Genomic DNA, 27375 nt, shown 5'->3' with positions numbered 1-27375 from the left:
CATTCGAGAACCAAGGAGCGCGATTGATGCTCCTACTGCTATGGATTTAAATCCGTAATACATCTTTAAAATCATTCTAATTGCAGAGTAACAATAAGGTAATGTACTTTCTTCGGAAGAGTCAGTTAATGGTTATGTTCAGCGTTTTATTTAAACAAAATTTATTATAATTTATTAATGATGAGTATTCTTTATTGTAACAATGATTAGAATATAATTAATCTGACGCAATAGGGATCTTTTGAAATCATCAAAAGCATCGGGACAGTTGCATGCATATTATACGTATAATTATATAATTTACACACGCATAAATATCGTTTACCGTTACATAGATATATTATTACTATTATTCCGCATAATTACTGTATATCTATAATTTGTATAGTCTGTGGGTAGCTTTGTACATTCCGTTAAAGGAAATTTGAGAGTAAACAAAATAAAATATGAGTGTACATATTCTCGTTCGCGTTAGATGGAAAAATGGCGGCAGGCTCGAGAATTCGTAACGCAAGAGTACGATAGCAATGCAGATGAATTCTGAATGATATATACAATGCTTTGTAACAAACAGATAGTTTACAAAATTCAAATGCCAGCTTGCTGCATTGAACGCGAGATCCCCATTTTTGTCGTTGAGTATTGCACGGCGTGTAAGACTATTTGTTGCACGATCTACGTAACATCAAGCGTCGTGTTTCTCACAATTGTAAAAATTGTTTATTACGAGTACTGATCCTGTAGAAATGGACGACCCGGAGCCAGTTTCGACGATTTTGCGATTCCCCTCGGTAGTTGCGACAGAAAAGGTTATTCGTTCAGCAAAACCACGTCTTTGCTGGCTCCTCGTGTAGTCAGAAATCGGCTCGAACCCCGGCCCTAGGTAAAAAATTTTCAAAAATGGTGGAAAGCGTCGAAATGTGACACAAACTTACAGGTTGCTTGGTCCTGAGTACGGCGGCGGATTCGGTCGAATGTACGGATTGCAACGTTCGTTGGATATCCTAAAGGAAGAATGACGTTACTAAAAAGGCTGACGCGTGTTAAATTCGCGACAAAGGATACCTGGGACTTCGTGACAAAGAATCGTTGGGGCTGGAAGGTCGCGCCGAGAGCGACTTCAGTGTTCCTCTTTCACTGGCGGCGTATTGGACCATTTGTATGTTATTGTTGCTAACTCCTTCCCCTGGCGTGCTCTCTCTCTTTTCGCTGCGAGACAAACAAGAGAAACACAATTCGAAGATCAAAAAATTATATTATTATGCGATCGCATCTTTCAAAGCTAGCAAAAGTTGAAAATTAGTTAATTAATTTCGATATCAAAACAAGGGAATAATAAAGTACCGTATTGGGTGCTCGGCCATCCATGGGAAAAATTTTAATGAGAGATTCCAGAGGCCAAAATAAGGCGAAAATCAAGAATACTAATTTGTTAATTGAGGCTTCGTTAAAAAGTTATTAACGTTTAAAGTTCCGCCTGTGGAACGGCAATCTGCGTGCAGCTGCGCACGCGCGATAGTGGTTTCACTGCATGCACAGGCGCAACTTCAAACGCTAATAACTTGTTAACGAAGCCTCGACCAACAAATCGTTATTCTTGATTTTCGTCTTATTTTGGCCTCTGGAATCTCCCGTTAAAATTTTTCCCAGAAATGACCCAACACTTCGTATCTGTAATATTTAAAACGCGTTGGAGAAATTTTCGTTTGTTTCGATTATTCGGGATCCACTATGCGGGGGTTAAGTTTCATAGGTAGCTTCTTGAACGCCGTTTGTTAGTGCGCATTAATGGCAAATCACCAAAGTAATTAATACGAGTTAATGTCATCGTATCGCGTGTACCTGGTCACTTGTCTATCGTCGAGAAAAATGTTAAACAACTCGTCGAAATACTCTTCGGACTCGGGATCGTTCCTACGAAGACAAAAAGAGACGTGAGTCGCACGAGGGTGCGCGGATAAAAGAAAATGGTGGACGAATAGAAGCGTTTTCGCGGACCGTAAATCCTTGATCGTTCAAACAGATCCCGCCCATCATCGTTAAATGTTTACATTTTTCCAATGACTCATCGCACTGATGACGCGCGCGTCCTATTCCTGTTTCTTTTTTTTCGTTCGCTTTACCCGCATTATCTGCAACCTAATGGCAATTACCTTGATCGCGTGCGTAGTTCACGAGCCGCGGCACCCTTGAACGGCAAGGTAATTTTATATCGGACATTTCATACGCGATCGTTTCTTTTACATTGTGTGACGTCCGAACGAAAATCGAAACTCCGCTTGGAATCTCACGGTCCGCTTAAAACCTTTGTTATTAACCGTAAACGTGGTCGATGAACCCACACCGCGCGTTATTATTTCTTATTCCCGTTTATCTTTCGACGAGTCTCACGATTTCCCTTTCATGTTTGCTACAAATAGAGACGAGTGCTTGAGACAGGTAAAAATCTGACCAACTATCTACATCTCAAGAAGCCGAGATAGCGACGCCGAGGCAAACTGGCCAGGTACTGTGCAGAATGGAGGATCCACTGTACGATCCAAGACTCAGCGATTATGAGCGAGTTAACGAACAAATTATATTAATATCGTTTGAAAAAATAGATAATTTTTCAGGATTTAAGGACGACCAGAAACAAGATGGAAGACATCATCTTCTGTATATTTTTGAATAGAAATTCTGTAAAGTTGATTCACGCGATCAGTAGCTAGAAACGTTTGTACGCGGAATTGCGCGTTGAGAGTACACTTTAATCATCGCTGCAGTTAGGTGTGTTCCCTTCCGAGAGAACCAGCAACATTTACCGATTATATAGCGATCAATTCTACGAACGTGATTACCTTCCTCGACGCAACGATGCGAGTAATTGTAAATGAAGCTCGCGCGATCGTTCGAATCGCGCAACAAAGGAGCGTCGAGTGCCAGGTACGAGGGAAAAATCTGCGCGATGACCAGCCACCGATGACGCGCGAACGATTAAATAATGCGCCGCAGATTCGAACGCGCCAGCATAGAAATTTCGACAGAACGAACGCGTTATTAGAAATTAACTTTCGAGCCACCGATGGGCGTTAAATCGTTCAAATTCGAAACGGGAACGTTACCGATCTGTTCTATTTAATCATCAGGCCCAGAGACGCGCGAGCAATCGGACGGATCGTCGTTGAAAGACGAGAAGCGTTAAACACATTCTGGCCCGAAGGCTAATTTGCAGTTTGTCGATGATGTATAATTATTTTATGGCTGTCGTTCGTGTTTCAACGCTAGTCATTACCGCGTCGTGTCGTAAGCGAACGCGCGATCGGCAAGAATAATAGCTTTGCATCTCGATGAAATCTTGAGCGAGTTATTTTTAAAAATTGTAGACGGACGACGATCGGTTAAACTTTAACTTGGAGATGATTTGCATAATAATGGTAAAAATAATGAAGAGATCAAGCACGTTTGACCGAGTCTGACGTGCCTGAACTTCGAAGCGATTTACTGCGTCACGGGTGCCATAGATCGCTCGTGACGGCCGATCTGACCGTCGATCGTAAGAAACGATCTCTGTCTCACGCGCGGTCACTTACCCGTGTACTACGTCTTTCTACCTGCGCGTGATATTCATAGCAATGCAATCGCGACCGGGGTCGCTACTTCCTCGTTGGGAATCGCCGAGTTGTGTCGCTTGTTTGTGCAATTTTGTTTCCTTAGTTGCACCGAGCACGATTAAACCAAAGCATTTTTAAAAAATTTTAAAAGTTAATAATATGTCGTACGCGACGCGACATAGTCTCTAAACATTGCATCATTACAACGTAGCCATCCTATTCAAAATATTACTAATAGTATTCCAAACATATTGTAAAAATTCTCTTTTACCAGAATAATATAAATATAAATAAACATATATATGTTTATAAAAATAAATAATATAGAAGTATCATTTCGTCGACAAGTATTTGATTTCAACTTTGTTCGAGCCTCGATGGTCTAACAAAGTACTAGTTTGTTAGTTCCCGTATTATTCCTATTTTACACCATATTAGAGAAACAAATGAGTCGCATAATGTATTATCATCACCAACTACGAGCATATCTAGTATCGTTAATGAGCAAGGCGTGTTATGAACATATACTCTAGCGATAACTTTAAACTTTGTCCTACTACATAAACCTCGTTTCTTTCTTTTATCGCTTTAACATTTAAATCTTCAACGAGGAGCTTTATCTCAGCTTCCCTGTGAAAATTAGTTTAGTTCTAAGCAGATCGATATGGAACAGACGTGAGAACAAATCGCTGTCCGGTGTTCTGATTCGTGGTGTGCTGTTCGAATGAAACGTTGCCCGCCTCCGCTCGAAACGAAGCTCGAATTAATCGGTCGTGGACTCGTACGGTTTTATTAGACTCGTTGCACGTATGTACAGTGCTGGTCATAAGTATACACAGCATGGTGTAATGATACAAATGCACATAACTGCTAAACAAATCGACTTGAAGGAAAAACTTTTTTACATGTTTGTTTACTATCTGTTTTAGTTTATTACATAACAAAAGTATTGGCATACTGGAATAAAAATATTTAAAAATTACTTGGAATTAAATATCAATATTTAGTTGGCCCTCCACTTCCTTTAATCGTTTGGGCATTGAATCAACTAACTTTTTTGTAAAATCCTCAAGTCTGCTTTGTTTGTTATGTTTTCTAATTCGTTCCAGACATGTTTGATAGAATTCATGTTTGGACACTGGGGTGGTGTATTCAGGGAATGAGAAATATTATAAATAATCCAATGGCGTGCAATGTAAGGATAGCGTACGATTGGAAATTTTTAGCATCATGTACCAATGCTTTTGTCCACCCATAAAATGGTCAATAAATTTTTGTTATATTTTATGAATCAATGTATATATATTATTGCTTCTGTTACGTAATAAACTAAAATAGATAACAAACAAATGCATCAAAAAGTTTTTCCTTCAAATCAATTTGTTCAGTAGTTACAAGCAATTGTATCACCACAACCATGCTGTGAAAATACTTATGTCCAGCACTGTATGTGCATACGTACGCGTTCCTGTTAAACGGGATGATTTCGTGCCTCGTATACCGATTAGTCGCGACCGAGAACTCGTCGAAGCAACGATACACGCCTCTGGTCGCGTCTACGATAAGTGAACTGTATATTAATCGACGCCGCGGCGCACGGGTCGCGAAATACCGAACTTCTGTCTATTTATACCCCGCGATCAGTATACACGTGCATGCGTGTAGGAAAAATCGCTTATTTATTTCTGTTTATAAACATCATTACGCTCGCTTACGTACAACCGTATTTATCATACCAGTTGTACAAACATCCTCGACGCTCTGCCCATTAAAATCGTTCCCTTCCTGTATACGGCTATTTTTAATACTACTTTGCTTTCAACCTTTAGACCATTGCCTATTTTCTTATACGTTACACATTAGAAAAGAAATATTACAATTTCTAATTACTTAAATCAGAGCACCAAAGTAACAATTTTAGAACGTCGATGATTCAAAGCAGTGCATTCAGGATGCATCTAGAGTAAAAATTAGATCAATAAAAGCATTGAAAATGCATAAACGAAGTTGTACTTGTACCGTTCAACGAACAAGAATAACACCAATTTCGAAGTGTTCGCGTTTTCTTTAAAATATTCCCAATGTTAAAAACGCGCAGTTTAACGATTCAAGTATCTTGGAACGCGGTCCAGTCGAAGGAGCAGCATAATCGAGCGATCCGATCGCGTGTCACGAGTTATTACGCCCCGGTATCGTTAGCCGGTTTAAAGGTCTGCGAAATGACCTTTCGTTGGCGCTCGAACCGATTTGGACGTGCCATTACCGCCTCGAGCACCGGTGAACGCGTTACTGTCCATGAATTACCTTCGCGCGCATCGATTACGCTTATCGAGGAACGCGATTCGCTGTGATCGTATTTTCGATCGTAGCAGCGTCCGGCGCGTCACTGCTTGACCGGAGATATCGTGCTTATGAATGAAACCAGTCGGAGTGGTATCCCCCTCCCCCCACGTTGTCCACGTCGCCCCTACCACTCGTCCCCGTTGCTTATATGCAGCTATACACGCTGGAATTCATTCCCCGAGCACGTGGTCCGCGTGGAATGACAAATGCAATTTCGGTCGACGTTCCCCGGCGCACGTACTCGAAACGGTACAAGCGGAAAATGGACAATCGTAACGGACAAGAGGCAGGTCCGTGTCGGAGACGGCGAACAAACACACGGTACAGCGATTCAGAGACTTGCAATTTCTTCGTGGGAAAGAATAACTTTCCTAGAAATTGCTAGACGCTCGTAACAACGTTGCAGCTAGAATTTAATTGCAGTCGTCATTTACTACCTAACTTACGTATAACTTAACACTTTAATGGCCGCACGTATCACGCACTGATAGCGTGGACCAAAGTGAGATACACGATGATGCTAGGAATATTATTACAAGGAATTATAAATGTACTAAGTGACTGATACAGTGGCCAGCGTCTGCTAGCAAAGTCACGTGTACGTGACAGCGGCCGTTAAAGTGTTAAATATGATCCTTGAGTTCTCCCCTAAGACGATGCAGTTTTCCACCGAGCTCCTCGTAGATTCTAATTTCTATTTAATCCAGCGAGTGAGAAGTTGTTTCGTTTTCAAAGGGTTGCGCGCCTCGGGGATTACGGCCCGTACTCACATTTTCTCGTGGTTCAGGCACAGCACGGTGCTGAGCAACGCGGCCAGCACGAGAAGCAATATCGTGGGCACGAAGATCGTGGTAACGATCTCGTTGAAATAGCTCCGCGTGGGAACGCTGGCTTTGGTCGACCTGGCCCACCGCCACTCCGTGTGCTCGGAGATCCCCGAGCCGGGCAAATCCATCGCGTTCACGCTCGGTCCTTGGCTCGCCCAGCTTTCGTGCTGCAAGCTGTGCTGCTCCTTCTCCACCTAAATTGAGATAATTAGAAAAATAGTTGGTTGACAAAGTGTGGAAAGGTTCCGGTGCTCACCAATCTGAAGGAACACCAATCCAGGGCAAATTCCGCTTCTCTGAAGAGCCTCTCCACGCTGGTACGCTTGAAATCCCGGGGGCACGAGGGCAACTTCCACAGGGGCTTCACCTCTTTTTGCAGTTCGTTCAGCTCCTGAGAGAATGGCATCGAACTGCCTAGCCTCATAACGACTCTGTTGCACAAGAAATAGAAGTGTAACGTATGTGGGGCTTCAACCACTAAGCGGATCGCGCATTTTATAGGATAAATATTATACGAGGCATGAATCTCTATTTAACATTATTTTCACCGAAGGTGTCAGAATATATTTTATATTAACAATTATTTGCACTCAAGTGCAAGACTACTCCATCTTTTACGAGAGTAAAAATTGGTTTCATTTCAAAGTCGATGAACGATGACGTGTCAGGGGTGAATACTACCGAAGAATAATATTTTCCTGGGTAATCGACGAATACTAATAATATTGCGCGCGATAGATGGCTTCGAAATAGCAGCAGGAAACGGGTTACTTTATTTTCACGGCGTGGAAAGAACCGAAGCTCTATTTTCGTACGGCGCGTTTAGAAAATGCGACGCTCGACGAACAATGGGAACATCGTCCGCTCCGAGCGCAGTTTTCTCCGAGGAGATCCAACCTTTCCCACAGCCAAAAAATACCGGTGGAATTCGTCTACATACGTGCCCGGTGGCACGTTCGACATCGGTTTCAAAATTGCGTCATCGTTTTCCTGCTCGCGCGTTATTCCCGGTTATCTCGATCGGGGAGAACCCCACACGTGTTTTCCGTTTTCCGACATCGAGTTCGGGGTCTCGAGGGGCGTTCTTCGCGGTGGTCGGTGCTCCACGGAAGCTAAAATTATCTACATCTCCTTCCCCGAGCGTTTTTTGAACAGGAATCCCAGATCGGAATACATCGACGTCGATTCGCTTCGAAATTACGCATAAAAACTATTTAGAAATGTGTATGCCTGGTTTGGTCATCGCTGGACTCGCTATTCTTTTGCTACGTCATCGGTGACGAAGATTCCCTCGGAAATTCTGCGTCTATCAAAAAATTCCACCGATAAAAATGCGCGACTACTTCGGTATTCGTTGGAATATATTCTTCAGACTATGTCGATCTATGTTTTCCAAAAATTATGATTATTTTGTGATTCCAAAGCTAAGGTTCGAAGAGCCCATCGCTGGTTAGGCGATCCTCGTGCTCGTGTTATCGATACCATCGTTACACCCACGTTACTCTCTGGGAACAAGGACCAGGGTGTCTCGCACACCGAAGCCGCGTTTGCCCGTACCGGGTCTCCATTTTGTTTACACGATAACGAAAATAGATAATGCAATCTCGTCGGATAATCGCGATATCCGTCGAGGGACTGTCGGTTGGCCAGCAGTGTGTTTCCCGTCGACATCTTCAACGCTTGTGACGATCGGTGGACTCAGCGGTTCCGTCGAGAGCTAAAATAGCTTTTTATTTAGCAATCGAGCAAGTGGTAGGTCTGAAACTACACACGAGAAGTCTCCTACAATCGTTACTATTCCATAACTGATAGAAAAGAAGCTCAAACTATCCACAATTTTTAAACAAATATGGCGTGAATCGGCGTAATATCGGTTTCGTGGACACCTTCGCGTATCGTCCGAGTGTTAATCGAAGATAAGCTAAATTCTTGCCCAGATAAAAGTCTCGAACAACGAATAAAAGATAAGAGTTTCCTTCTTTTACATGTACACAAAGGAGTATCGATCTATTAAGAATTATTATCGTTAAAAAGAGAACGATTCAAACGACTTGGATCGCGGATTAAGAACCTTCCATTATATTTGATTACAAAACATCCGGCTGGATTATCAAAGCAACGACTGTTTCGTAACCGAGCGAGATGTATATGGAAACCATTGTCTCCGCGAACGATTCGATTCCGCGGGCAACAATTGCAATCTGTTTGGTCGCGCAGGAAGGAAGTCTTCCTACGCGTAGTAGCGTTCCAGCGTCGTTTTTCGCGATCGCGATCGAAGGTTCGGCATTCTGCGCGTCGACACGTGCGAACGATCGCGTGAAATCTGTTTAACAATCGAAAGAGGAACGTGCGCGAAAACGACAATCGCCGATGCCATTGTGCATCCGCGCGTACGCGACGAATCATTCGACCAGAAATAAATGCTTATCCCTCGGGTAACGGTGAGACCGATGACAATTCGTTACTCATCCGCGAATCGTGCTGGTGATAGTGCATGAAATGACTCCGATTTGGCGGGAAAGTGACGCAGAATATTCGCCGGAATCTTCGTCGATTTTCTGCGGACGACACGCTTCGCGAAAGTCGCCGCTACCGATCCGAGAAACGACGGAGATGATCGCTACCAGCTCGGTGAGTTTTCCACGAATCTGTCCTAAAGAATTATTCATAAGTCGAAGCGACATCGGCGTAGAGATAACGCGAGATACAATTTTTCATGAGATTTTCCCGCGAAATCGGTTATCGGAATACATATTTGTGTTTCTATTCATTCTGAACGTTCGTGACAAACAAAAGGTTCGAAGGGGTTACATAATGAACTGCTGAAAATGCGAATAACCGATGATGGACGGGGCTTTCGAGCGTCCCCGAAGATGACTATCTCTAATGACGTATGTACGCACGCGTTTTAAAGTTGCGCACTGAAAGATTTCGCCTCGATCGAGCGTCAAACCGACGTGCTGTCGCAAGACGCGAAAACTTATTAATACATCGGCCGCCGCGACGTTTACACCAGAATGCGAAATATGAAACAAAATATCTTCCACGGTGCGGAGTTTTAAATACATTCGAGTAAAAAATCGCATCGCTGGATCATAGTCTACGCACAGAGCTATAATTTACCCGTATTTGTTTGAAATGAAAATGTAGTTCGACGAGTAATGGAAACATTAATAGTCTGTTGAATTATTTAGGTCTGAAATAGTGAAAAATAGTTCCAGAAAAAGGTTGTTATTGACTGAATGTTTGTAAACATGTTTACACACAAACATGCAATGTAATCCAACGATCGTGATCGGGATTTTTTAACAAATTTTCTTTCCCGATTCAACCAGAGAAGAATTCGCTGTGAGCGTTTTAGAACGCGTGTCGAGGACGTGATAAAATTTTCATCCGCGCCAAGAACCACCCTGGAGTATGGTCGTCCCTGTACGGCCGATATCGCGCAACGCCGTGCATAGGAAGTGGCAATTATCGATTTCAAAAAAAGTCGGAGGATGCGTGGGACGCGCGTCACGACGTTGTTTTCCGTTCATCGGACGATTAATGCGTCAGCGATATCGAAGAAAACACGCTGAATCTCATCGAGTCGTTCGATTATTGCGACCGCGCGACGCGTTAGCTCTTTGCACCGCGATGAATAGCTCGGTTCACCACCTAGAAAATGCCCGCTCGAGCGGGATGCTTGCAACCTGGTGCATACATCTGGGATAAATTCTCAAAGCGCTGAACTATCAGCGCGGAAAGAAAAAGTCTGAACTTTCATCATTTTTCCTCGGAATTAATTGTTAACCCCTCGACGTAAGATTTAATTTGTCAAACCTGTACTATTTAATTTTGTTTAAGTTTGGCCACAAAATAGAATAGATTTTTAAATGTAAATATGAGTTGATCTGAATACATAAGACTTGATGAGTGAGTAGCCTCATTGTGAAACATGTCATCAAGAACTTGTAACGAGTCAGACTCGTTATTGCGTGGCAAGGGGTTAACGAAGACTTTGGAGGAATTTAACGGTTCGATCCTCTTTAATTCAGCCTTGAATTTTTACATGGCGCGTTTGTGCTCGTTGATCTCTAACTGTCGCATTTTCGCGCCAAACTCACCCTTCGCCCTCGCTCGGTTTTAGGGGCAAACGTGCACCGAGCTCGATGGCGGAGGCGAGGAAGGTCACGTACAGATCCCTCGCGTCTTTCCACAGCTTCTTCCTATAAATAAAAAAAAAAAAGCATTAATCGAAGATCGTGTCGCTCGAGGTTGCACCCTAGGCTTTTATCGACAGACCTAAATATATCGAGAAGCCTCTCGGTTCTGTTACGGTCGAACATGTCCTCCACGTTCAAGTTATCGATCTTCAGATGCACCTCGAATTTGGTCAAGTTCTCCTTCTCGAGGACGTTCATGTCGAGGACCTTGTGCCTCGTTTCGTAGGTGTGCTTGTTCAGGCCCACTATCTCCAGCTGAAATCCTCCTTGCGTTACATATGGTTGTTCGATACACGGTATCATTCTCGACTATAAGGAATTGTTAACCCCTCGATGCTCACATACTCCCATAGAAGACTGTTGTATTCCTCTTAATAACACTTTATTAAACAACGGAATACTAGGTTTTGCAAAAAAAAAAAAAAAACAATTGGCTATTCGTAGTCTTAGCCCAGCCATACCGGAGAAAAATTTTAATGGGAGATTCTAGAGCTCAAAATAAGACGAAAATCAAGAATACCAATTTGTTAATGGAGGCTTCGTTAAAAAGTTATTAACAATTAAATTAAAAAATTTCAAATCGTTCTAAAAAAATTATTTTCAGTTCCAGGTGTCATTTTCAATCATTTTTGGTGAATAGACATACCCTCGAAATCCTACCCACTTTCGAGAAAAAAATTCGAGTAGTTACTGAAATTTTTAGACGAAATTAAAAAATTTCAAATCGTACTTAAAAAATTATATTTAGTTACAGGGGTCTACTACAAGCATTTTTGGTGAATAGACCTATCCCCGAAATCCTACCCACTTTCGAGAAAAAAAATCGAGTAGGTACTGCAATTTTTAGACGAAATTAAAAAATTTCAAATCGTACTAAAAAAATTATATTTAGTAACAGGGGTCTATTACAAGCATTTTTGGTGAATAGACCTATCCCCGAAATCTTACCCACTTTCGAGAAAAAAAATCGAGTAGATACTGAAATTTTTAGACGAAATTAAAAAATTTCAAATCATACTAAAAAAATTATATTTAGTTACAGGGGTCTATTACAAGCATTTTTGGTGAATATACCTATCCCCGAAATTCTACCCACTTTCGAGAAAAAAATTCAGTACAGGCGGAACTTTGAACGTTAATAACTTTTTAACGAAGCCTGCATCAGCAAATTGGTATTCTTGATTTTCGTCTTATTTTGACCTCTAGAGTCCCCCATTAAAATTTTTCCCAGGGGTAGCTGAACAACCTGTATATTAAAATCATTTTTACATTTACGAGGTATCGTGAAACAAATCCATTCTTTCTTGTGGCCATTTCTTGTACGAACAAATCTAAATAAATAAAGTCGTACGTCAAGGGGTTAACTGGAACGTGGATCACCTGAAAGTATTTCTGATCCTTGGGCGCGACCCCGTACAAAAATCCACGATGGTCTCGTTTGCTGTACGTGTAGTGTATCCATGATGGAAGGTCGGGGGCGTTGAGTAGCGAAGGTTGATACGAAAACTGATCGGATCGTCCTGAAAGCAGAAAAATTGAGTGGTACGGATCGTTCCGGAATGATGCGCGGGTCGAAGTCCCCTCGACGCGAGACCGATTAATTATATTCCGGGTAAACAGTGGAGCGCCGGTGATTTCACTTGGTTCGGAGAAAAACCTTGGTCCCGTCGATTCATAACCGGTCGCGAGTAAACCGTAACGAGCCTTCGTTCACGATTCCTCGGATGACGTCGCGCTAGAAAGTACCGATACACGTGACAGAACGTCAGCTGTGTGACCGATATACGTTCGATGGGACGTGTCCGTCGATTACTATTCACAACGTTACGCGAATGACGCGCACATAGATATATACGCTTTAATTTGGACACGACGAATTTGATTAACGACTGAAAGCTCCTGTTCGTTCGGTCGTCATCCAGTTCGCTTATTCATATACGGTCGTTAGTCAGATTTTCTAATAATATCTGATCCACGAGGATGACGCCGGGTCGGTATTCGTTGTACGTCGCGTTTTCCTTCTTACCGTCGCCGCTGCTCCAGTCGAAAGTCTCCGGTCTTATGGGAATGACGAACACCTCGGTCGTTAAGATGCTCTCTGCGCTCGCGAAGGTCATCGCCAACGACAATAACGCTACGCCCGGGAGCATGATCGCGCCGCGTGTCTGAAAAGTGTCAACAAACGACGCCCCGCTGTTAAAAAGCCGGATCAAAACGGCCACGACTTCGTCCAGTGTTCGCGACCGAGAACCTCTACCCAACCTGCCACGCGCAATCGTAACCAACCCGTGTCATCGATCCTCCCGACTTGCCAATTTCCGAATTTCCCGCGAAAATCGCGAGAAAAGCGGCTCCGTCGGTATTAGCCACGAATTAATAACAATGCATCTTTGTCGCGTTTAAATTGTATGCAAAAGAATTAAGCGTCGAGCGAAAGATAGAAAAACAAAGGCATACGCAACGATGGAACGACGAGATACAGCTATATGCTCTTACTAACCTAACCTGAGAATACCGTATTATAAGAATGCAACAAAACGTTAGCTACTAACGTCGAATTCTTTAAGCAGACTTTCTGTTTTATCTGCGGAAAGCTAGTTTCACGGAGTACAGGACACGTCCTAACACTTTTCACAAACTTCCAACAATCTAATGCTAAAATTTCGGTGCTGGTACTAACCTAACCTGAGAGTACGGTACAATAAGAATGCAATAAAAGGTTGGCCACCTACGTCATATTTTTAAAGTAGACGACGTGTCCTGTTTTATCTACGGAAAGCTCCTAGTTTACAAAATAGTGTCCTACCAAATATTTTTCACGATCTTTTAAGTATTTTCGATAATCCGACGAAACGTGTTTTAATCGAAAGCTCTCGAGTTGCTAAAAGACTGCGATAAGAGAATGTCAAAGCAATTTTTTTCCGATATAAACATGCGATACTATGATACGCGTACTGCAACGCTTTGAAGCTCGGCCAGCTGGCTTTTAAATTCCACAGGTGCCGAACAATCAAGTCGACGGGTCGCTCGAGCTAAAGAAACATAAACAGTGGTGGGGATGATTCAGCTTCATTAATTGTACGCTAAAATTCCTTAAAGAAGAAAATACCGTATATTCGTTATGTTGTTTTTTATTGTTTTTATATACATGCTACAAATATCATTCCATTTCGATACAAACATAAAACTTCATGCTTCCAAAATAACTCTTGGTAACCAAAAAAAAATAAAAAACATATTTCTCTTCGGGTAATCTCTCTATTGTTTAAACACTCGATAGATTTACTTATCGGCGATCACCGAAAGCATACAACAAGTCAATTAGCTCTTATCGATATCATTCAGATTACAATGCAAACCCTTTCGTATCTCGAAATAGAGATAAGTGGACTTACGCCACTTTCATAACGAACGGTTCCATTCGTTGATTACACGGGACCAAGGGACACGAAAGCTTGGCTCGATGGAAATAGACGCGCGGTTTCGCGGCGCTAAGCGTCTCGATATATGCTCGTTCGCATAATGAACATTACACGGATGCATTTACCGATCGTGCCTCGCGATTCTCAACGTTTCTCAACGAATTTTTAACCCTTTACCCATCGAAACATATTTTTGTTTCCTCTCTACAAAAATGCTAGTTCATAATTCGCATTCCAAAAATGGGATTCCCCAAGAGGCTAAAACGTGGAAAGAATTCGGGAATTCCTATGTTCCGAGTAAACGAAAATACCGGAAGAACACAACCTCTGGATGCAATGCTGTTCTTCCGTGCGGCAAAAGGAATCGCAGGCACAACAACAATACGCTCTCACGGTATGCGTTGACTTACGAAACGCAAACTGGCTGCTGCGATATTCTTTGACAGACGATGGCGAACCACGACACTCCGGCAGGAGGTTAACCGCGATGCAAGTGCACGCCGGAACGAAAACCGAACCGCAGCCACAGTCTACACTCTGTTCGTTCTAACTTTTAGATCGAAAGATAATTAAAGGCAAGAACGTGGTTCTCGCGGCGATCGACGTAACGCGGTCTTCTCGCGTCGAAGAACGCGCACGTTTCGTCTACCCATCGTCCGTTTTCTCGACGATACGTCGCGGCCACCTACGCCGTCGAACCAGATTCGAGGTTACCAAAAAAAGAATTACAAGATGCGAGCGTAAACGAAGTATAAGAGCGCGTGCGTTTCGCCCTTCTCATGCACGGCTGGAACATCGTTTCCGACAACCGTCCTCAGGACCGTACTGATCGTCACGAGGACAACGAACCTTCGAAATATTTTTGGGCGAACGCGGGCATTTTCAAGTTTTCGTGCGAAAAATCGTAAATACTCTTCGCGAAATTTCGACGAGAACGCGACTTGATACTACTGTTTCTAACCTCACAATTTTTCAACAGAAATGAAAATGATTTCGAAAGAATCAACAACAAAATTTCGCACCGTTTCGCCGTTATTCCCGAAATTCATGGCGCGTTATTGACTTATAGGTTTCGGTTGGACGTGTACAGCATCGTGTCGCGCGCATGCATGTACCCTTATCTGAACGAAACTTCCGTCCTGTTTATTATCGTGACGCGTTTAGCAATTCCTGATAACCAGAGGCTACGTATTTTGACGAATAACGGACCATCGGAGACCGCCAAGTTATCGATTACGCAAAATTCTGTTTAACCGAGCCAACTATGACAAACGAACTCGTAATGTCCCAGTCCCGCCGTGTTGCATCCGATTGTTCCTCGAAACCTCGACTCACGGCGTGATTGCGGTCAAAGCTGGGGAAATTTTATTTCGCAAATAACGTTTTTACGCGTTTATTCGCTCGACGGGGACGAATTTTTGGAACGGATCGTGAACCTGTAATGAAACTTGAGATTTATAATTACGAAGCATCTCGATTCCCCTCTACCAATCTACCTATTAAAAAAACCCATTCACACCATATTATGATTTTGGTAAATAACATTTTTGCGTGTTGTTCGAAACGACGAGATACTTGGGACATACTGTACGGAAGTCACGGTGGCGGTTAGTGTTAAGTTTCCTGTATTTAAAAATAAACGCCTACTGTTTCTTACAGAAAATTTCAACGTTACTTCTCGGCCAACTAAATTAACCTTGTGGGTGACTCGAGAGTGATATACAATGTTATTTTCTCGTTCTTTGTGATTTGATTCGTAACTATGGTGGGGTCGAAAAACGACCAATTGTTGCTCGTACTGTTAAGCAAGCAGACTCGAGAGAATAAAGATGTAGAGAAACTAGATTTGCAAAAGGAAACCTGTATAAAGAGGCCAGCCAACAATTTCCGCGAAAGAGAACCGAGATGAAGTTGTAACGGGTGTATGGTAAACCCCAATGGGAATTGATCGAGCGTTATAGGAGGTATAGAGGTCGGACGTCGGACGTGTCGGCGGTCGGGGCCCGGTATGTCCTCTCTCTGGCGTTTACGGCACTGCCTATTGACGTCTGCAGTAGGCGTGGTTTGGTTCTGCCCGATAGAGGGATATATTTACCGCACTACACAACTTTTCTCTCTGGTGCGCGGCGAACGGGCCTCGCGTTATTCGATCAATAAATAATGTGTCGTATTCGCAGTGCAAGGTTTGATGCGACCGGTACACGCCACCGAACCGTGGCCACTCCTCGGCACAGGGGTTGATTCCTCCCTCCGGACTCACGGACAGTTCCTGGCCGGGGGTGACTACTCCTGGATCGTACACAGTGCTCGCGTGTCCACGGAAAACTAATTCACCGAGTGACGGTGCTTGCTCGCAGCAAGCACTCGACAACAGTTGCCAGTGCACGGTGTTGCTCGTGACAGGTATTCGCGCGTTGCTTCTGTGTCTCGTTTACTTTGTCGTGGGACCGATACACCTGTCGTCCTCCTTTTGACACTCTTTCAAAAGTTTCCCTTCACGAGACGCATCCGTGAGAATGGCGGGTAACAGCGTTCCGGTTCTACTGGTCACTGCGAACGTTGGCAGTATTTTCGAGGAGGTACGTACACCGCTTACACACACAACCACAGACTTTTTCTGTTTTCGTTTACAACCAAACCGCACGACCCTGAGCGATCGATCGCGCGTCGCGATTTACACGTTCGTACATACGTGACACGACCTACTTCTCTCCTCCTTTCTCCTTCTTTCTTCCTTCTTTTCAACCTTAACCATTTGTTTGGCGCGTCTTTCGGACGATGTTATCGTCGCGATACGCCAACTCTCGTATCCGACGAGTTATCCTCGTGTGAAAGGAGTCTAACCACTTGTCCCCCTGCTTTTCGTGCCGTTCCTCATTCGTTTTAAGTTTCTATTCCCATTTTATTCATTTTGTTTCTTACGATGTTAGAATCGTAAGCTGTTGCATGCAAACGTGCATTTCTAATTAAAATACTACGCGCACGCAGACCCGTGCGTAGTGTCTATCAACGACTTCCCACGAATTTACATAGGACCGAATTGATATACACCTTCCTATTGAAACGATCGATAGAAGAGCGATTTACGATCGACGATCCGTGCGCGCTTCCGTCGGGATCGCGTTCGATTATCCGTGCGTGGCGAAAACATAACGATCGCGAGACCAAACGATTCTAAATTTTGCTCTGTTCCGTCGATCGTCAAATTTTCTTCTATTATTCGTCGATGGAATAAAACGATGCGCATCTGTTTAAGAATTTGCTTACGCTTGTCGATTCAGAGGCAAACGTCGGTCGAAGTTTTAAAAAACCTGTTTTCCTTTTTTGCAGCCTAGCGTGATGTTAAAAATTTGGACGGAAGAATTTTTATCTGTAAGTATCACAGATAAGGTGCATTGTCATTGCGTAAATATAACGCGTATTTACATTCACGCGGAATGCTTTCCACAGACTATATTGAGGCTGGATCCAAAGTTTATTGCACTGCACTGCCAAGAAGTGGGTGGAAAAAATTATGAAGAAAGTATGAGGCACGTGGAAGACTTTGTTAGGTAATTTCGTCTTCTACTTGATCTACTGATATTTTTTTTTTATAGAGCATTCATAATAATGATTATATCTTGTTACGGATGGTGAAGATTCCCTAGAAAATCTTGTTAAAGCCAAAGTTCTTGAAAGGCTTCCATCGACAGAGCTATTTAGGTCTAACTAAATTAATAGAATAAAAGCTAACTTTCAATCCTTTGCCAACATAATTTTTATTTACACTATTTATCCGATTATCCATTTAATCAATTTTGAAATAAAAAATTGTTCAAACAAAGTAGAGACTGTGCACAAGCTGTATTAAAACCATACTAAGACAAATAGCTTTCCCCGGTTACAACATTGACTGTGATTTAACGCATAAATGGCAGAAAGGGATAAAAATAGACGAACATGCGTGGTTCTATGGCTGAGCGAACAGCTTCAAAAGAAGATGAGTTTATCGAATGATATTCATAGGGGAGCAATATAAAAGAAGAGACTGAAAATATATCAGATCTTCGAGCCACTATGAAAACTTTACAATCTCCTTTGTTCTTGTGAAGTTTAATTTGATTTAATAAAATTATCTTCTGCAGGTTACTTATGTCTTCTGAAGAATTAAGGCTGTTTGACAAAATCAGAGTATTTTTAGACGAAGATTATTCATCTGCTGAACATTTTACGGTAAGTAAATTTGAAAATACATTTTGTAAATGATTCTAACGACATTTATTGTTTCAGGCTCTTGGAAATTTTTACTTTGTGCACGAATCTTTGAAAGAAGTTTTATTATGGGACTTCCAAGGTACGATGCATCCAATTTTTCACTATGTATACTTATAAAAATAACGTGTACTTATTTATTATTACGATCGTAGAATGTACTTTTGTACCAGTAAGCGGGAAAGAGGTTCATTCCGGTAATATAGAAGCAGTTGCAACCAAAGAAAAAGCAAAGTTTCCACAAGAATTTTTTCCAGAATGTAAATGGTCTAGAAAAGGATTTCTAAGAACACGATGGAGTATTAGTGGAACAGTTTTTGATCTCATAAACATACACTTATTTCACGACGCCAGTAATTTCATTGCTATGGAAACGGTAAGCGATCGTAACCGGTCGATGAATAGCCTTGTAACAGATTTATTTACGCGGTAATTCGTTTTCAGTTCCCATCTGTATACAGTAAAACGCGCAGAAGAGCGCTCGAGCATACATTAGATAGGTTTCACAATGATAAATATCCAAATGTACCATACTTTTTATTCGGAGATTTTAATTTTAGGACGGACACAGCTAGCGTAATCAAAGTAAGCTGATAATAATATTTCGAACCGACCCTCTGTAACTATTAACAATACGATAAAACGCGAAACTCTTGTTCCATTTTTTCTAGAAACTTACAGAGGATACTCGATTAAGAAGAAGATTATCGGACGATGGAAAGCTTTCAAAGTTGCAATTCATCAATCACGACGATGATCTCGTACTAGATTTAGGAAAAAAAGTATTTTCCCATATGGAACATCAAGACGTCTTTATGGAAAATAGTGGAAAATGGGTAAGTTATTCGTCGTTCGAATGTTGCGTTGTACAATGTTACTTATAATGTTGCATTAACGATTAGGAAGACCATAATGAAATTACCGATATTTATGTAGCTACGTGAATATGACAGAGAGCTGGAAGACTTTGATGGAAGGCTACTTGAATTTCCGATCGAATTTGTACCCAGTTATCCGTTTAAGGAAGATATCAACGAAGGTACGAATTATATGGAGACAAGAGTTCCAGCTTGGTGCGATCGAGTTCTATTGAGTCCTACGGCGAAAACTCTAGTCCAAGATGTACGGGATACGTTGATTGAATTTTTCTTCTAACGTCCGTCTTTTAAACGAACCATTTATGGAATACGATGTTTTCTTTTCCTACAGACATCATCGTCCGACTCTGTACAATACGGGATAATAGGTCCGACAACCTGCATGGGTGATCATAAGGTGAGACAATTTTATTTTCTAACTTATAAAAGAGGTACTGGTTCGTTTCTACCTATTATACTGGGTACATATACTTACACACTTCCTAGTTCTTATTCTGATGATTCATTCTTTTAATTATTATGGTGCAGCCTGTTTTTCTGGAGTTTCGAATGAATCTTTAAGCACTAAGGTACCTATCTATGAACTGTCTGCCTGTTCTTATCTTGGTTTTCCCCTATATCCTCTATTTCTGCTAGTATTCCACTATCTTGTTTATAAGTACATAGGGGCTTGTTCGGTGTAGTTGGTTCAGTGTAGCATCACTCCCCAAATTCACATTCTTAATGATTTTTCAACCTCACGATTCTAGACAATATTTCGCTATCGTTGTCATCGAATTAAGCGAATATATATTATTATTTGATCGTCGCAGGTATGCACAATTATCGCTTATTCGATGCATTCTTCGTACGATTCATAAAACTAAAATCAATAACTTTATAGTACCGATACATCCATTAATAACGATCGTATCGAAAAAAGAAGTTTATCAAATAGATCAGTACTCGTTACAGTACATTTATCATACCGAAATATCACGAACCACGTTAAAAAGTATTTAGTGTTTTCTAAACGTTGAGCATCGTATTACCATATTACTGTACCAAAAGTATTTCGTTCTTGTATCATTCTCCTCAATCACGTTAATATTAGTTAGACTTTTTATAGAGTCCTACCATATGAGGAATGTCCCTCCATTTCTTCATACCGATGCACGATAATACATAAGGATCGTCCATTTTTTCCCGTTTGCAGCCAGTCTACTTGAGGGCTAATCTCGCCTTGGACAAAGGTATGATAAACTGCTGCAGCTTGCCACGCGCACCTGAGTTTTGCTTTCGAGTGCCAAAGAATTACGAGGAATTGTTGTCCATGTTGCCTGACGATAGTAGTTGCGTTAGAGGGCGGATCAATTACACGGACCGTTCGACTAATCTGTTGCACGCAGTACCCATCAAGCATGATCCTTACACTCCCGATAGCATGGACAGCCCGAGTCCAAATGCTATTATAATAGCCTCGAGCGACGTCCCCGACGTAGACATAGGTAATATAAACGAATACGACGAGAACGCGACCGCGGTGGCTTCCGCGCGTGCGACTAGCATCGCAAGACGCGTCGACAGAGCCGTGTCGCCGGCACTTTTGAAATCGAAGCTAGAACTGATCGTACGCAATAAGAAACAAGAGTCGACGGACACGGAACAGGATCCCGCCGATATAAAACGGAGTCCAAGCGATTGTTGTTTACGTTCGTGGCCCAAGAGCGAGGAACGACAGTGGTCCGTGCGCACGGACAGATGCAACAGCGACGTTTCGTGGCAGAGGTCGCACCTCCTTACTCAAGCATGGATTCAGGGTAAAGGACAGCAAGGGTACCACTCCTTCGGCGATTTTATTAATAGGTCGTCCTTGAATTCAATACCGTCGGACGGTGTCGAGGGTTTGCCGCCCGACTTGATCATACCGAGGATATCGATCATAAACGCGAGTAATTTCGAGTCGAACGAGAGTTCCGTGTATATGCACGACGACAAGTACAGCAGTTACTCGGATAACAAGCTGAGCACGTACTCGGACGGTAGAACGAAGAGCTTGAGCGGCGAGGCGTTCAGCTCGGAGAAGTCCGACGAGCTTTGCGACAAGATGGACGACGAGAGCAACAGACTGAACTCGAGGAAAATGGGTATCAAGGCGGACGTGTATCTGCAGGACATTGGCGAGCTTCTGACGAATCAAGATCGCGCGATGATGGTTAGTACAAATCTGTTCCAAGTGGGGGGCAAACCGGAGGGGAACAAGATACGCGATGTCAAGGAACAACGTTTGAATGAAATTGCAGATACCGTGCAGAAAGTGAAGCATAACGATAGAGAGGATCAATATGCACTCATAGAGGATAAAGTCCATGATAAATCTAGTATTAAAAGCAGAAGCGTGGAAACGTCTGAGAGGAGCGAACACGCTTCTCCGCGGTTACGAGAGACGGATGTTCGTCTCGAGACCGTGCAAGATAAACCCTCGAAAACAAAGGCGGAATGTATGAAAGCGGAGCAGACGAATTGCAACAGGATAGATGTGTACAACGAAGCGGAAATTCTGGGATGTGAAAGCAAATCTTTGAGAGAGACCGTGAAAAGTAGTTCTCTGCATAGCCAGGACACTAGCGATAACACTGGGAACGTTAAATTGAAATTGAAGGCGTACAAAGTCACGGAGAGATGTAAACGTAATATCGTCGGGAAGAAGGACAAATGCCAAAAGTGTTATTGCATCGTGTCGTGAAAAGATACATCGATTTTTTCACAGTACATTATGTTCCTTATTTATTTTTAGTAACGTCATTAGTCATTGTTCTCGCGTCTACTTACACGGAATTAAACTCGTCCCGATATTCAAACTGCTAGATTCGCGGATCGAAAAACGCGTTTTATTTATTAGAGGAATAACTTACCACGGAGACACGCGTGGTGTATTTTTATACGGAACTATCTTTCGGAGTCGATTCAATTTTTACGATTTTACCATAATGACGTTTCTTCGCGATATATTAATTAACGAATAAGCTAGAATAAAGGCGGTACTCCTTTAAACTCTTTTGAAATATCCCGCTTGCGCTCTGTCGGATATCACGAATTTCATATTGTACGTGCATGTCACAAGACGTTTTCATTTTCAAAGTGTCTTCCGCATGTGCATGATACTCGTCGTCGTACAATATGCACTCTTTCTTAGCAAATACTTTGGCGATACAAATTATGTATATATATATATATATGTTGCAATTAAAGCACGAACTTGGTAAAGTACATACTCGTTAGGAATCGTGTACGCTTACTAATTTCGCCAACAAAAGTATGTACAACGCTAGATTAATGATAATGTGTACAGGGTGTTCGGCCAACCCTGGGAAAAATTTTAATGGGAGATTCTGGAGGTCAAAATAAGACGAAAATCAAGAATGCCAATTTGTTGATTGAGACTTCCTTAAAAAGTTATTAATGTTTAAAGTTCCGCCTGTTCTGAATTTTTTTCTCGAAAACGCGCAGGATTTCGGGGGTATGTCTATTCACCAAAAATAATTGTAATTGACCCCTGCAACTGAAAATAATTTTTTTAGAATGATTTGAAATTTTTTAATTTTGTCGAAAAATTTCACATCTCGAATTTTTTTCTAGAAAACGGGTAGGATTTCGGGGTTATGTCTATTCACCAAAAATAATTGTAATTTACCCCTGAAACTGAAAATAATTTTTTTAGAATGATTTGAAATTTTTTAATTTTGTCGAAAAATTTCACATCTCGAATTTTTTTCTAGAAAACGGGTATTATTTCGGGGGTATGTCTATTCACCAAAAATAATTGTAATTTACCCCTGAAACTGAAAATAATTTTTTTAGAATGATTTGAAATTTTTTAATTTAATTGTTAATAACTTTTTAACGAAGCCTCCATCAATAAATTGGTATTCTTGATTTTCGTTTTATTTTGCCCTCTAGAATCTCCCATGTGGCCGAACACCCTGTATATACGGATATGTACCTTGACTAATAAGCAATTCTTGCCGTTTGACCGGAATCAATGTCGGTGAAAAGTAAAATCGAACATGAATTCTGACGATTGGCGAATCATTGGTTGTGTATACGTTTCGCTGCAGTTCGCCCTTTAACTGTTTGCATAAACGTGCGCAGTGAAACGAACAGTATATTATCGTTGTATAGTGTTACGTCGAATCAGAGTATCCAAATGACTGTGTCGATGTATAATATCGAACAATACGTACGATGTATTAATGTATATGTAACAGTATCGTTATTTCACCGAAGAATACGTCTCAGCGGTTTGTCTCAGTTATGCATCAAATGTTACATGCTCGACAAATGTTGTTGCCTCGCAATTTTGTTTTCCGCAACCCTTCATCGCAACATTATTTCCCGTAGTCTCTTAATTTTTCATTCGAGCATATCATTGGTGTCGCTGTCGCAAAAGAAAAATGAAATTCCATCCACTTTGCATTTTTTCAATGAAACCGTGTACAAAAACATAGCTGTGTCTTCGTTATGCATCGTATATATCCTTGCCAACTGTGTCCTACCATAGCATGTTAGTGTAATGCACATGTAGTCCGTTAGATGGACTCGACTGCCAAAGTTAGTGTCGTTGTAGCAATAAGTAAGAAGATATTAACTTTATTTACAGAAAGAGTTTAAAATGTTAATGTTTCTTTTATATTATGTCCAGTTACCGATGCTTGTTCGGAGGCTTTCCTAATTATTCGATTACGTTAAAATTGTTAAGATAAACATAAGGACGATATTAATTCGTAAGTGCCCTGACGAAAGGCACCGAGATGTTCTCGTCAAATCGTAGTCAATACCATTAAACGTAGAGTAGTTTTACATATCGATGAACGTATTTGTTCGAGTCTTGCCAAAAAGAAAAAAAAATTAAACACACGCAGTACAAGAGAATAGCGTCGCGATAATGGCAATTTCAAATAAATTTCATCCCCTTCGAATAACAAAGTGCTCGAGAACGTTACATTTATGTAGACACTTAGCCAAACTATATCTGTAATTTTTATTCTGCCAGACCAATTTGAGATCTATGAATCTAAGCGCAATAAACACCGCAGATTCGAACAATCGATTTATTATACATTTTTTCTTTTTTTTTATCCTACTATACTTACAACCCTTTAAGACGCTAGCAATTATTTTCCTCGTTTGTAAATATAAATTTATTTTTAATACAACCGTTGCTTTCTTTCATTTACGCCCTTTAATTTATTACCACGGTTTGCAAACATCAACGAACAGATTGAATTTACTACGTTGCAATAATCACGCGTGACTATCGTTTTCATTTTTGCTTCGCATATGTACCCTTTTCTTTTCTGTCATAAATCAATTCACGATTTTACACGTTCGTGACTGTTTCTTGCACGTTGCATCGTAGCGCTCTGTTAACGTTTCATATCTACATTTGTTTGGATATAGTAGAGCAGATTGAAGTGGATTGCAAATTCAATATATGTATTGCGAACGAGAACGATACGAGGATCGACAAGTACAATTTATTCGAATCAGCGGCGAGCAGGATTCTTATCTAAATATAAATTTCGTACAACGAATGAGAGATAACCGTTTATCTATTGCTCGTTAACACATTCGCTATCATGGTAACGAATGAACAGATACTTAAAAATTTCAAAATAATTCTAGTGTTGTTAGGGACACTCGATACAATGACTATAAATATGTCGTATTAGTTATATTACAGTATTCAAGTCTCCTAACGCTGATTCGAATATATCGCTGCTTCTCGTTTCTCGAAATTTATGTTACTCACTTCATGGTACTCCATTAATTTGAAGTTCACGTTAGAAAGTAAATTGACAATTTAAAACGACGCTCATCTTACCGAAGCTCGTTACAAACGTTAACTTTAGACGCGTAATAATTTTTACCTTGATCTGCTCTGCTATGATTCAAGAACGATTAGTCAATGACTGATTCCTGACTGCAGACACGATGAACGGGGATCCTGAATCGAGTACGATGTATGGCTTAAGCAGCCGCGAGTTACTCAACAACAATAACATCAACCACAGCGGCAGCAACAACAACAACAACGGCGCAACAACCATCACAAGATACATACACATTAAGCACGCGGATTCGTCGGTAAAAATCTTCCGGGAAACGACGGTCTGATACCGAATCCGTCGTTCGAATGCAGAAGCTGCGTAAAACTGATATTTCACGTCCGCGTCGCAATACTTTCGAAACGTTCCGGTAATCGAATCGACGATTATCGATTCTAACCTATCGATCGGATTCGACCGGCCAATTGTACGGGCACCGTGAATCCCGTCTTCGAATGCATCGCGAAACGCTAGCGTGTAAAAACGAGGTCGCGAAGCGGGGTAAAGTCGCACGACATAACGTTAATATCGCGATTAGAGTGAAAATACTTTGTACGACGGACGACTAAGGCTAGTTTCCCGCTAGGCGAACCTGTGACAACTGTCGCGTTCGCCGGGCAGCGTCCTCGGTGGAAACTGTTTTTGCGCGCGTACACAGAAAGGCGGTCCCGCTTACTTTGGGTACGTTTACACGAAATTTGATACGCTGTTGGCGGACCGATCGTTCGTGTACGAACTTCTTGAATAATGGAACCAGATTTACAATGCCTCGACGCAACAAAACCGAGCCCCTGCATACAAATATTTAACCTAAAACCGGTTGATATTCTGTAATTTCTTTCACTTCGAAAAGCTTTAACCTTTTTCAATACATGCCAATACTTTCGTCCATGCATAAGATGATCTTATATTGATTTTTACCGGTATATAGATGAAAAAATTGGTGCTTTCAGCTAGAAAGTCACTCAGTACGTTTCTGTCGAGTATTTAAAATCCAATCAAGTATATCTGGTGACATTATTTTAAAATATTGAATTAAGGGCGTGAATACACTTGTAGAACGTTCAATGTCGTTAGATGTGTTATCGAGGTACGATTGTTAGTGAGGGGTAAACGAAGAGTTAACATTGTAAGTTGCGAACGTATTTGGAATCGTTGATCCTCCGTTGGCCGCGTGACACGTGTCCTCCGATCCTATGTTACTCTTGTGGGGGCTCCCACTCGCGCGACTAAAGGAGGGTTTAACCTAAACGAAACGTATCTGTCGATACAAATGCGCGTGCGACGATAACTGTATTTTACTTTTTAAGTGTTTCGGTGTTCCTACACTTATATTATACTCGCGAAGAGTTCTTCCCGTAAAGACGAGCAGAGATTTACGATAGTGTCTTCACAGGGCATCGTTTGATGTGATATTGCTGTGGCACCTCACTTTGTCCATCTTCGTTGTTAAAGCTGGGGAGAATAGAGTTGCGCTACGATTGCTGCCAAAACCGCTCGAGTTAACTTTTTCCACCGAATTCGTACAGTTTTTATCGAGATATCGGTGTTTTATCGTTTCGTTGGAGAAAGTTGAACGAGCATCAGCTCCGAAATCGTAAACGGACGATTACGCGCGATAATGTTAATGCTACTTCGTATGTAACGATTCGTTTACGGCTTCGATGATTCATGCACGCGTGTGCGTTCCTATCGATACATTGGCGTCGCTTCCATGATGAATCCGTCGCGGTCGAACGTAACTGTGCTTTTTTTAATCGTATACGATCCGAACGAAACCCGTTCGACGCATCGAATAGAGTTGGCAGTCTACGACGCAATTTATTCCAAGACAATTTTCGATTCACGATAGTTTCTCAATCCGATCCAGTTTGGACTAAAGGGTATTGGCTCAAGGGCACTTTTGACCATCTTATCCGGCCATACCCTTTGCGAGTACATTCCACTAGCGTAACCACTAGCGAGTGAACTCGACGCCGAGAAAAATGA

At 41.7% G+C, this 27375-nt stretch overlaps 2 protein-coding genes and 1 long non-coding RNA gene across 4 annotated transcripts; 2 read left to right on the top strand and 1 right to left on the bottom strand.

The window, feature by feature from the left end:
* Positions 1–266: 266 nt before the first annotated feature.
* On the bottom strand, positions 267–13765 carry LOC122394823 (epsilon-sarcoglycan). Of its 2 annotated transcripts, XM_043391964.1 has the most exons (11): positions 13469–13765; positions 12995–13133; positions 12349–12488; positions 11048–11223; positions 10870–10971; positions 7020–7194; positions 6707–6957; positions 1843–1914; positions 1066–1209; positions 936–1004; positions 267–879 (listed from the first exon to the last, which is right to left on the bottom strand). In XM_043391964.1, exons 2-11 carry the CDS (start codon positions 13116–13118, stop codon positions 855–857), a joined length of 1278 nt encoding a protein of 425 aa, XP_043247899.1. In that variant the 5' UTR covers positions 13119–13133; positions 13469–13765; the 3' UTR covers positions 267–854. The 2 variants fall into 2 exon arrangements, with proteins under 2 accessions (XP_043247899.1, XP_043247900.1); XM_043391965.1 differs by lacking the exons at positions 1843–1914; positions 13469–13765 and having other exon boundaries at positions 12995–13462.
* LOC122394822 lies at positions 9279–27375 on the top strand. Its single transcript, XM_043391963.1, has 13 exons — positions 9279–9394; positions 16568–16969; positions 17721–17762; positions 17841–17941; positions 18515–18602; positions 18660–18723; positions 18797–19017; positions 19086–19226; positions 19313–19477; positions 19578–19763; positions 19851–19916; positions 20715–22213; positions 25492–27375. Exons 2-13 carry the CDS (start codon positions 16907–16909, stop codon positions 25673–25675), a joined length of 2820 nt encoding a protein of 939 aa, XP_043247898.1. The 5' UTR covers positions 9279–9394; positions 16568–16906; the 3' UTR covers positions 25676–27375.
* Positions 23393–24608, top strand: LOC122394824. Its single transcript, XR_006258926.1, has 2 exons — positions 23393–23630; positions 23663–24608. It is a non-coding gene; the product is annotated as an uncharacterized LOC122394824 (long non-coding RNA).

This window comes from Colletes gigas, unplaced genomic scaffold, assembly GCF_013123115.1.
Source record: "Colletes gigas isolate AHSC1104 unplaced genomic scaffold, ASM1312311v1 Colletes_gigas_Sc00004, whole genome shotgun sequence".
In the NCBI taxonomy this organism is placed as follows: domain Eukaryota; kingdom Metazoa; phylum Arthropoda; class Insecta; order Hymenoptera; family Colletidae; genus Colletes; species Colletes gigas.
Note: the sequence above shows the minus strand (reverse complement) of the source record. Positions and strands in the feature narration are given on the sequence as shown.

Excerpts from the sequence above, each read along its gene's own strand:
- LOC122394823 (XM_043391964.1), bottom strand. The coding sequence starts at position 13,118 with ATGCTCCCGGGCGTAGCGTTATTGTCGTTGGCGATGACCTTCGCGAGC. Across the intron at positions 10,972-11,047 it reads AGGCTTCTCGATATATTTAG|GAAGAAGCTGTGGAAAGACG; the intron begins GTCTGTCGATAA and ends TTTTATTTATAG. Across the intron at positions 880-935 it reads TACTCAGGACCAAGCAACCT|GGCCGGGGTTCGAGCCGATT; the intron begins GTAAGTTTGTGT and ends TTTTTTACCTAG.
- LOC122394822 (XM_043391963.1), top strand. The coding sequence starts at position 16,907 with ATGGCGGGTAACAGCGTTCCGGTTCTACTGGTCACTGCGAACGTTGGC. Across the intron at positions 17,942-18,514 it reads CACGTGGAAGACTTTGTTAG|GTTACTTATGTCTTCTGAAG; the intron begins GTAATTTCGTCT and ends TATCTTCTGCAG. Across the intron at positions 19,478-19,577 it reads TGGAAAATAGTGGAAAATGG|CTACGTGAATATGACAGAGA; the intron begins GTAAGTTATTCG and ends ATATTTATGTAG.